The 10,805-nt window shown below is 37.8% G+C and overlaps 2 protein-coding genes across 2 annotated transcripts; one reads left to right on the forward strand and one right to left on the reverse strand.

Moving 5' to 3' along the window:
- Positions 1-793: 793 nt before the first annotated feature.
- LOC106295653 lies at positions 794-5,390 on the forward strand. Its single transcript, XM_013731619.1, has 13 exons — positions 794-1,363; positions 1,630-1,729; positions 1,817-2,156; positions 2,363-2,475; positions 2,669-2,797; positions 2,936-3,029; positions 3,131-3,217; positions 3,324-3,949; positions 4,020-4,273; positions 4,394-4,541; positions 4,630-4,727; positions 4,815-4,896; positions 4,997-5,390. The coding sequence occupies exons 1-13, from the start codon at positions 942-944 to the stop codon at positions 5,078-5,080; spliced, it is 2,577 nt and encodes an 858-aa protein (XP_013587073.1). The 5' UTR covers positions 794-941; the 3' UTR covers positions 5,081-5,390.
- A 351-nt stretch (positions 5,391-5,741) lies between these two features.
- Positions 5,742-9,250, reverse strand: LOC106295654 (uncharacterized protein At4g04980-like). Its single transcript, XM_013731620.1, has 9 exons — positions 9,171-9,250; positions 8,505-9,065; positions 8,008-8,106; positions 7,807-7,933; positions 6,794-7,712; positions 6,532-6,697; positions 6,284-6,448; positions 6,052-6,204; positions 5,742-5,957 (listed from the first exon to the last, which is right to left on the reverse strand). The coding sequence occupies exons 1-9, from the start codon at positions 9,195-9,197 to the stop codon at positions 5,748-5,750; spliced, it is 2,427 nt and encodes an 808-aa protein (XP_013587074.1). The 5' UTR covers positions 9,198-9,250; the 3' UTR covers positions 5,742-5,747.
- Between the last annotated feature and the right edge of the window lie 1,555 nt (positions 9,251-10,805).

A 10,805-nucleotide genomic window follows, 5' to 3' on the forward strand; every position in this document is an offset into this window, starting at 1 on the left:
ATTCAAATAATTTTAGAATCAAGATTCATATAGATCTTAGATTCAAGATTAATATTTGAGATAATTTTAGATCTATAGATTTTTATAAGTTTTAGGATTCATATAGATCCAAGATTCAGATATATGATGTTCTTAGATCTTTAAGTTTTGATTAGTTTACCTTTTAGAAAACACCAAATTGATCTGAATGGACCACCGTGAGAGAGAGCTGATCAGCGGATGAGTTGGTTGAGAGAGAGGTGGAGGAGCTGGCCGGAAAACCGTGAGAGGGATATACTTGGCCGACAGAGCAAGGCTGAGGGCCGGAAGAGATGGCCGGAAAAGAGATGATCGCCGACAGATGAGATTGCTCAGGTGGAGAGAGTTTCGTGCTGATAACGTGTTAAGATTTGAAAGAAGATTTGTGAGAATGTGTTTTTTATTTCTTATTGCTTACACCACTATATATAGTGGTTCATACAAGGTGGAGTCAAAGGGAGAATTGATTACAAAGATATTTTATATAATGACATGGTCAAACTCATAAAGGCATAAGGTTGAATGGGTCTTCCATGTGGCTGGATGTAAACCCCCAATGGACTCTAGTCTTGAACTTGTATGGTCTAGGTTATAGACCATCCACTTCATGATTCGTAACATTTTCGAAATACTTGAATTTTTTGGGTCATATTTTCGGATTATTAATTTTTTTTTAAAAAAAAAATCAAAATATTGGTTAATTTTGTAAAAGTCGAATATCAAAATTTAATCAAGATTTTAAAACATTTATTTATTAAAAAGGTTCATAAAAAACAGCCACTGCCTTTGCTGTTTGCTGTCTCTCTTCTTCAGCTAGAAAGAGATCTTTACGATTAGTCTTCTTTTAATCCCGAAATTACCCTTCTCTTGATTTCTCACCTAAAATCTCCCCCAAAATTTCCCCAAATTTCAACCACTCGGCGATGATGGAGCGAACGTACGGCCGCCGCAAGCCGGGTATGCCGCAAAGAACCCTACCCGACTCTCTAAACGACACCGTCTCGCAGGCGGAATATCTCTCTTCCTCTTCGTCGCCGGACATCGAGCCCCTCGATTACTCCCTCCTCCCTTTCTCCAGCCAAGATTCGTGGCATTCTTCTTCGATGTCAGAATCTCGAGAGGATTATCAACGGAGGGCCAAAAGATCGAGGAACGGCGAGGGTTTTACCTCCACGTTGCTCGAGGCGCAGGAGTTCGGCGAGCTGATGGAGCACGAGGACGAGGTTAACTTTGCGCTTGATGGGTTGAGGAATGGGCAGCAGGTTAGGATCCGGAGGGCTAGTTTGTCGTCTCTGCTGTCGATTTGTGCTTCTCAGCACCAGCGCCGCTCATTGAGGGCTCAAGGGTACACGCTAGCCCCCTTCTAGGGTTTGATTTTTTTTTTTTTTGTTCAATTTTTGTCACAAATTTTAAGAATTTTCATGTGGGTTTTGCGAAATGGATCTGTTTGACTTATGGGTTCTCGTAAATTTTCAATCTTTTCGATTAAGGCACGATTTTTATACGAATTTTGCGATGCCAAAGCTGGGAAATTTTCTATTTGTTTCATCAATTGATTCATTGGTTGAGTGGACGAGATTACCCTAATTTCGTGGGGGCTTGTTGTTTCAGGATCTCCCAAACCATAATTGATGCGATTTTGAGTCTTAGCCTTGATGACATACCAAGCAATCTTGCCGCAGCCACCCTTTTCTTCCTGCTAACTGCTGACGTAAGTGAAATGCTGTTTGATGTTTGATACAGTTTAACTTCTCATTTTGTTTTGTATAACACGACCGGTTCATTTTTATGATTCCAGGGCCAAGACGAGCACTTTATGGAGTCACCCAAGTGCATCAAGTTTCTGATAAAGTTGTTGAAACCTGTGGTTGTTACTAGCGCTCAGGGGAAGCCACGCAGTATAGGATTTAAGCTCTTATCTTTACGAAAGGATGTTGGTCCAGCACAGGATGCGGTGAAAACGAATGATCCAAGCTCCAGCGTTATACTTTCATGTGTTCAGGAACTTCTTGTTAATTGCAAGGAGATGAGATCTGCTGATAGCTATAAAGCCGAAACAACGAGACCTGAGCTAAGTACGAAATGGGTGGCTTTGTTGAGTATGGAGAGGGCTTGCTTATCCAAAATTTCGTTTGATGGTATTTGCTTTTTGTTTTTTCCTCTTCTGTTTGGAGATAATGACTAGCTGACTATTTCCGAGATCATCTTAGAATTGATAATAGATAATGTTTGTTCTCTCCAGTAATTTATTTTGCTTCCTGATATTCAATATACCATAGATTCTACTGTGATAATGTTGTGATCCTTTGTGTATTTTTAATAGTTTTTCATTTCCCCCACTCAGATACTTCTGGTTCTGTGAAAAAGACCGGAGGGAATTTCAAGGAGAAACTACGAGAACTAGGAGGACTTGATGCAGTCCTTGAGGTCGTTATGGACTGTCACACTGTTATGGAGGTAGGATCATACCTTTTTTTTTCTTCATCTGCACCAATAATAGGATGTAAACTGCCTAGGACGTTGATAACTTGTATAAAGCATCTTAGGTTACTACCTTTGTAACCTGCACTAGTTGTTTTTGATTGCGGGAAGTTTGCAATTGCATAATGATATATTCAGCGAGAGAATCTAATACAAATTCTATATGCAGCGCTGGGTGGAATGCGACACACTGTCCTATCAGGATAAGAAAGATAGTCTGCATAAGCAGACTTTAATGCTGCTTTTGAAATGTCTGAAAATCATGGAGAATGCTACGTTCCTCAGCACAGACAACCAGGTATCTCTTATGATATTGGTTACGAGATTCATGACAATATTCTGGATATTCTGACGTTAATCAGCTGTTATCAAGTTGCAATACATACAACTCAGTACCTGAGATAAAACTAACTGTAACGGTAATTTTGTTTGCCAGAATCATTTGCTCGGGTTTAAGAAATGTTTGGGTTCTCGTGAATCCCGGATGTCTTTCACAGAGCTCACAATAAGTGTCATTAAGATGCTTTCAGGTTCGCAATTGATACCACTTCTGGTTTTGAATTGTTTCACATTATGACTTCTTCCCGTTCTCTCATCTCTTATCCTGATATATGGTTGGACCGATGGCTAGGTCTTCACCTACGTGGAGGGGTTTCAAGTCCTCACAATGTAAATCCTCACTGTTCAATTGCTGGTATCTTGGTAGCAGATCGTAGAGGTATTTTATTATTCACAAATGAGTCTCTATCTCCTCTAACTATGGCTCTCTATCTCCCCTCAGGTCTCTATATTTTTATATGTTAAGCCACTTCTATCTTTTGCAGTTAACAATGAGGTTGTGACAATAAGTTCAGATACATGCTCAACCGTTGGCTCCATCTCAACCAGGAATGGGAGTGTGTCCCAGAGATATCAATCCATAGTCGATTTAGACTCGCCACCTTCATCGACGTCCGGTTATCAATCAAGTGTGTCAGGAAATGAGCCCACTAAGCCAACGACCAGAGTCGGTTCATCGATAGCTGGTTCGTTTGCAGGCAGATTAGCGTCATTGGGTAGTGACATTGCCAGAAGTACTTCAAGGACTAGTCAAGTTGAAGAACCAAGTGGTAAAAGAAATGGAAAATATTCATTCCTAGATGAAAACCAAGATCCTTTTGCGTTTGATTTGGAAGATTCTAAACCTTCGTCCAAGTGGGCGTTAGCATCTGTAAAGCAAAAGAAACCTAGAGCTCAAAAGAAGAAAGGGTGCTACAAGAAGAGTAAAGATGAATGTTTGTATCAGCGGTTCCCGAGCCAAGAGGAATCATCAAACCATAGGTTGAATTCCCAGGAAGAGTCAAGTGGCAGAGACTGCAGTATATCGCTGCAAGTATCTTCGTCTACAACAAATAACATTGATGAAGAATGTCTATGTCTTTTATCTGATTGCCTTCTAACAGCCGTTAAGGTAATGTTCTTACCGTCTTTTAACATCTGTGTGCTGGTCTACAGTAAATTCATGATTTTTTTATTTGCAGGTTCTGATGAACTTAACAAATGATAACGCTGTCGGTTGTCGGCAAGTTGGTGGGTGCGGAGGGCTGGAAAGCATGGCTGAGTTAATTGCCAAACACTTTCCGTCTTTCACCAGATCTCCGCTTTTTAATGAGATGGAAAAGACAGGATCTTCCAATCAGAAGAAAGACAAACATCTTACAGATCAGGAGTTAGATTTTCTTGTTGCCATCTTGGGTTTGCTAGTAAATTTGGTTGAGAAAGACGGAGTGAACAGGTACGAAAAATAATTCGCAATCAAAATTTAATACCATAGTGTGGTCGAGTCAATACAAGTTGAACTAGTCATACTCTTAGTCGTCTTTTCTCTAATCAGGTAGTTTTTTTTTTTTTCCAGGTCACGACTTGCTTCAGCGAGTGTTCCTATTACAAAACCAGAAAGGTTGCAAGAGAGTGAACAGGAGATGATTCCTTTATTATGTTCAATCTTTCTCACCAATCAAGGATCAGCAGACACCAAAGAAGAAACAACTCCTTTCACCTTAGTGAGTAGCAGCACCTAAACATTTCGTACTCGTCCCAGAAAAGGTTTTTATTTATTAATCCTGCGTTTTTTGTTTTTGGGGTGTTCAGGATGACGAAGAAGCTGTTTTAGAAGGCGAAAAGGAAGCGGAAAAGATGATAGTGGAGGCATACTCTGCTCTACTACTCGCTTTTCTTTCAACTGAAAGGTCTTTTTTCGTTTCTGATCTTATTATATGTCATAATCCATATGAACTTTCTCAAGAAACTAAACGTGTTATTGGATCCTCTAGCAGTAGAAGTATCCGCAACTCCATCAAAGACTATCTCCCAAAACGCAATCTCGCAATTCTTGTACCGGTCTTGGAGAGATTTGTGGTACGTGACTCTTTAACCCTTATATGTCTGCTCGGTTTCAGGGTAGAGAGAAATCTCAAGGTTTTTTATAATGTAACTGTGTTCTCTCTGTTTTGTTCAGGCATTTCACACGACTCTAAACATGATCCCTCCGGAGACACATAAAGCAGTGATGGAAGTAATTGAATCCTGCAAACTACCGTAAAACGGATCAAAAGAGGGCAAATCAATTCTTCTTTCTCATTTTTCTCTGTACAGCTTCTGGAAAAGAAAAGAAAAAACTTGGAATGCTTTGGGGGTGATCACTGACTCTGGTGATCATAGTTGATCATGTTCATGTATGATATAAGGCTATACAAATAGTATGTTCAAAATCTTTGTTTTAGAGTTTGTTTTTACTTGTCTGTCACGGCTTAGGGTTGTTCTTGATGTCTCTCACTTGTATACATTCTTTTGTAGTTTTCTTGATATCCTTGATCATATATACAAGTTTGCTTTGCGACTTTTATTTTTAATTTGTTACATTACGTTCTTATGTGATTATATGAACATCTACATTCTGGTGTATATATAAACGATGATTGAGTTTTGAATTGAATCTATCCACTTTTGAAGCTGTAAAAAAAATATGGCAAAAACAACTTATCCATGAATGGCTGATTCTTGAATTATCTTTAACCGAAGACCGAAGTTGTAATGGCTTTAGCTTAATATATAAAATTACAACAGCATCTTGTTGATTAGATTACAACATTTTTGTTAGATATTAGAGATCCAAATCACTTTTAAGTTTCTTCTAAAGAGACTGAAATATTTGTCTGACATTTTCAGATGAAACATATACTAAGAGGCAAGGGTGAGGTCATGAGGAATCATTCGTTGTTGAGGATGAGTTCGATCTCATTACCCAACTCTCTGGTAATCTTATCAGCTCGGTCGTCTTGTCCACCAGCAAATGTGTAGACTCCGAACGCAAACTGAAATGCCCTCCACAGCGTTTTTGCCCATCCTACAGTCTTGTTCTTGATCCTGCACTGCTTTCCCCCGCGTAATTCTGATGCAATCTTTGCTTCTCTCTTCTCCTGCGAGTTTTTGAACCAAGAGATTCCATTTTAAGAGTGCTTGATCAGATGTTTGCAAAAGTAATGTCGTGAGTTACAAGGTTTTTGATATTACCTTTAATGCAAGTTCCATGCAGCCTGATGAGATGTCAACCATTAATTCCTTGATCTGAATAAGTAGACCGAAGTCGAAATGGATGTTATGTTTCTTGAACTTCTTTTCTTCTTCTACTTTGGTCTGCTCTAGATTGTCAATCTCTTTTCTTATCTGTTTTCAATCATTACTCTTCAGATCAATTCAAGCAAAGAAACTATATATAGTAAAATCAGTATTCCTAATGGCTTACCTTTGCAAAGTAACGTTCAGTCTTATCGAAAAGTTGTTCAGCAGGAGACTCAATCTTCCAGTTCTTGAGCACTTTGATCATACCCTGAAGCTTGGAGTACAAGGCAGCAGCCATTCTTATTGCTTCAAGTTTACTCTCCGGGAACTCTTCACATCTCGCTAGAACCTAATCAAAAGTTCAAACATATTCGATAAAGAAAGTTTGTGTGATAATTTAATGGATAACACATTGTTGTTGTTGGCACTGACCTTTGTTTCATCTGTTAGTTTCTCAAGCACTGATTCTATATAAAGGTGGAACTTCTGAAGCTCTGCCATGTCCTTGCTCTTGAAGCTGGAGATCTCTTTTTTCAGCTCATTGATAGCTTTCATGTACATTTCCACATCTGCTTCTATTTGCTGAAAATAAGCTGACCTGTGTGTGTAGTCATCAAAACATAAAGCCATGTATCAGTTTTTTTTTTTTACCATTTTATTTGTTCATAAAACTGTGTAAATGTGATATTTTTACTTCTTTGTTATCTCAGCAAGAGCTTCAGCCATTCCTTGCTTTCCCCCGGCTGGAGCGCTTCCTATTCCAGCTTTGCTTCCTCCAGCGCCGCCACGGGATCTTGCTTTTGGATCCTTACCTTCGATTTTCCCCCTTAGGAATCTGAAGAGTTCCCCTAGGTGTCTTGATCTCTTCAGTTTGCTAGTTGCTTTCTTGGCTCCCAAGCGAAGTGGCGGTGGTGGTGGTGGAGCCCCTGTTCCTTTTCCTGGAGCCAGTGGGAATGGTGGGGCACCCGGTCCTTTCCCTGGAGCCATTGGAAGTGGTGGTGGAGGCAGTGGTGCTGCAGCCCCTGGTGGTGGAGGCAGTGGTGCAGCAGCCCCTGGTGGTGGAGGCAGTGGTCCTTTTGGAGCAGCTATTGGAAGTGGCTGTGGGGGCGGTGGTGCAGCATTCACTGAATGAGGAGTAGTCAGAGCCAAAGATTTAGGCACAACTTCAGACCTCTCTGAACCCTTTGAGCAGCTTTTAACAGTATCTTGTTCCACAAGGATTGCTTCCTTTGCTTTCTCCATCTTCTCAATCTTCTCTGTTACATTCTTCTGCTTCTCCTTAACACTCTCATTATCATTATCATTATTATTATTATTATCATTATCACCATTATTGCTCTGAGCTTCTTCCTGGCACATACTCTTTTGGATGTTGAGTCGCTTCACATCGATAGGACTCAGTTTGACAAGGGCTTGCATTCTCACGTTTCTTGGAAAGTTTGAAACAGAAATTGCAACATCTCCAACTTTACTCGGTGGAGTCTGGACCGTTCTTGTCGTGATCGGTTGCTTCGTAACCGTTTTCTTCTCTTCATCACTGTTGATCTCTGTCATATTGAGCCTCTCGTTCATACCCTTATTCAGTCCATCTAATGCAGCTATCACCTTTTCAACTGCAATAAACCAATTATATAGAGTGTGTTACACGAAATCAAAACGGTACAAAGTTTGTATGACAAAGAATCACAAGATTTTGAGAATGCTTACAAAGTCGATCAGATAGATTCTTCCTAAGGCTATTACTCTTCCTATACTTGGATTTGATAATCCATTCATGGTCGTCGATCCATGAATCTCCAATTGATTTCAAAGCGTTGTAAAACTGGTCAAGCAACTGTTGCAAGAGCAGTTTTGATTAGAAAAAGAAAAAAAAGAAAAAAAATCACAATTTGGTTATGAGATGAGAACCTTATCCGTGTCTGCAGCATGTTTTATATCCAAGAGACGCGAGCTGTCGACGATATCAGGACATAGCTCATGGAGATCTTCCATCGTGCGCGTCACCAGCTAGCAATATAGCCCCAACAGAAACACACACAAAAAGATCAATTTCTATTATAACTTATGAAACAATTCAAGTGGCGGGTTTCGTCGAAGCTGGTGTAATAATCGTTACTTCGATTTGTAGCTAGTGACAAACTTCTTCACATTATTTTACGTTAGTGTCATCTTTTTTTGTTAATATAAACTCATATATTAATAAATGATTAGTGTTAGGGACTAATATGTAAATATTTAGATACTTTTTTTTTATATCGTAAAATATAATATCACTAGGGTAACTTCATAGTTGTGTGATTAGTATCAGAGGAAGAATCATTAGAGCATATGAATGCTCACAAAAGAAGATATCACTTACATATCAATCTCTTATAAAAATTATTATCCCAAAATCGTAAACTTACATTGGTTATGGAAAGATGACCGGTGAGAAGAGGAAGGTCGATGATGCCCCTAAATGTGATAATCTTCTTTCGAAGCTCGACCGTAAGAATGAAATTTCCCGTCCCTTTGCTCAAACTTGAGTTCTTTGTTATTTCTTTGTGAGAATCTTTTATATCTTTGGCCGACGAAGCAACACGTCTTGAAGTTGTTTGGCTTACGAGTGGAGATCTAGAGGCCCTGATGGATGATGATGGAGAAACCAAAGAAGGTTTTACATCTTGTTTGGTCTTATTACTTTTAGGTGATGTCTTCCCTTTGACAGGCTGTAACGAAGTCTTTTGGCTCATTAATGGAGATCTAGACGCCTCGATGGATGATGATGGAGAAACCAAAGAGGGTTTAACATCTTGTTTGGACTTGCTACTTGTAACTGATGCTTGCCCTTTTACAGGCTGTAACAATGTTTTTTGGCTCACTAATGAAGATCTAGACGTCTTGATCGAGGATGATGGAGAAACTGGAGAACGTTTTACATCCTGTTTGGTCATACAACTCCTAAGTGATGCCTGCCAGTTTACAGGCTGTAACAAAAGTTTACAACAACCAAAAAAAAAGAAGAAATCAAATCAAGTTTCAATACAAAAGATAAATTAAAACAATTAGTGAAATAGATAAAATATTATTACCTCAGCTTTACAGGTTCTCGCACTCATGATTCATCAACGGAGAAAAGAGGGACTGGAGTGTTGATAACCTTGTAGTAGTTACCAAGGGAAACAGACTCAAGGAGATAAAACATGTGAAGCTAAGTGTGTTTACTGTTTATTAAACTTTGAGGCTCCACCTCTATCGAATATATCACTTATCCAACTATGACACGTGGCACCTGCATTGATTTCTCGAAATAAGAAGTTACAAACATAAATTGTAAAAATAAAATTATTTCTAAAATATTCTAAAAGTAGAGGAATTGAATTTAGTATAATAGGTAAAAAATAGGAGATCTACTTCCTTTTTTTCCTGGTCAACAAAGAAATCTACTATAAAAGACAATTCAAAACCAAATTTCTTTATTATTCTTATTCTTTTTGTTTGAAATGGAAATCATTTTTAACTTCCAACTACTGCAGCAAGAATTGTTAAAAACAAATTTACAGCAGCAAGAGCCAACGATATACCGAGAAAAAGTTATTAACAAAAGAAGCAAAGGAGATGATAATACGGAGTACGCGACACAAAATGAACAATCATGCGGCAGAAACAAGCTGGAACACTTCATGCGGTTTGAATGACATTATGCTCATTATATTTCGAGTTCTTCTATGCTAAATATGAAATTAATTATTATTTTTTACTTGAAATCAGTATTATAAAAAGGAAATGAAAGTGTAACGCTTTCTTTCTTTCAAAATGTAAAGGCTGGAATTTAAGGCAATATGCTAAAACCCTCCGTTTCGTTAAGTTAGATATTTTTTTAAAAAATTTGTTTCACAAAGTAAATTTTTTGTATTTTCTATGAAAAAATTGTGATTTCTAAGAGAATTAATTGATTTTATTGAATTGCTATTGATTAAAAATTATTAAAAATTAAAAATTACAGAAAACAATACATTTATTATAATGTGTTTTTTTAAATATATGTGAAAACACTAAAAAATCTATCTTTGTGAAACGGAGGAAATAATTAGATTTTTTCTATGCCAAAATATGACAATAATATTTTCTAACTTGAAGTCAAAGTTTTATAAGAAAGGAATTAAAGTGTAACGATTTCTTTCTTTCACAATGTAAAAGTCTCAAGAATATAAATATTAATCAATCATGGTTGTCAAATGGTTAAAATAAATACAGTGTGATTTTTGGGGTTTTTGCCAAAACTAACCCACAACTTGATTTTAACCCCAAACCTATACCCAAACTTGAATCAAATGCAAAACTAACCTAAAAGCCTAGTGAAATTACAGCTCAGCCCCTTGTGACCAAACAAAAAAAAACAGAAGCCATTACGAATATAGCCCTAGTAAATCGTCTGAGTCGTCTGAGATGTTGGAAGTCGTCTGGACGACTGAAGTGTAAGTCGTCTGGTACCGGTTTATTTTAAAAATAATTTATAAATCTTGTAAAAAAATATTTTGATGCGTGAAAAATAAAAATCAGGTGATTATAAACAGTTTTAAGTGATATAAATTAAGATATGATAAAATTGATTTGTTTTGAAGATAGATGAGTGGAAGTAGTGAATCATGAAATACTTTGGTTTAGGAGTTTGGCAAACATATGTTGTAGTATTGTATGTATTGTTAGGGTTAGATTCTGGAAAA

The sequence above is a fragment of the Brassica oleracea genome, chromosome C5 (assembly GCF_000695525.1).
Source record: "Brassica oleracea var. oleracea cultivar TO1000 chromosome C5, BOL, whole genome shotgun sequence".
NCBI lineage: Eukaryota > Viridiplantae > Streptophyta > Magnoliopsida > Brassicales > Brassicaceae > Brassica > Brassica oleracea.

What these genes read in the sequence shown, in the direction of transcription:
- LOC106295654 (XM_013731620.1), bottom strand. Translation starts at nt 9,197, where the DNA reads ATGAGTGCGAGAACCTGTAAAGCTGAG. An exon ending in CTTGCTGAGATAACAAAGAA is followed by an intron (nt 6,698 to 6,793) that starts GTAAAAATATCA and finishes CTACACACACAG; the next exon opens with GTCAGCTTATTTTCAGCAAA. An exon ending in GCATGGAACTTGCATTAAAG is followed by an intron (nt 5,958 to 6,051) that starts GTAATATCAAAA and finishes AAAAACTCGCAG; the next exon opens with GAGAAGAGAGAAGCAAAGAT.
- LOC106295653 (XM_013731619.1), top strand. Translation starts at nt 942, where the DNA reads ATGATGGAGCGAACGTACGGCCGCCGCAAGCCGGGTATGCCGCAAAGA. An exon ending in ATCCAAAATTTCGTTTGATG is followed by an intron (nt 2,157 to 2,362) that starts GTATTTGCTTTT and finishes TCCCCCACTCAG; the next exon opens with ATACTTCTGGTTCTGTGAAA. An exon ending in ACTGTCACACTGTTATGGAG is followed by an intron (nt 2,476 to 2,668) that starts GTAGGATCATAC and finishes TTCTATATGCAG; the next exon opens with CGCTGGGTGGAATGCGACAC.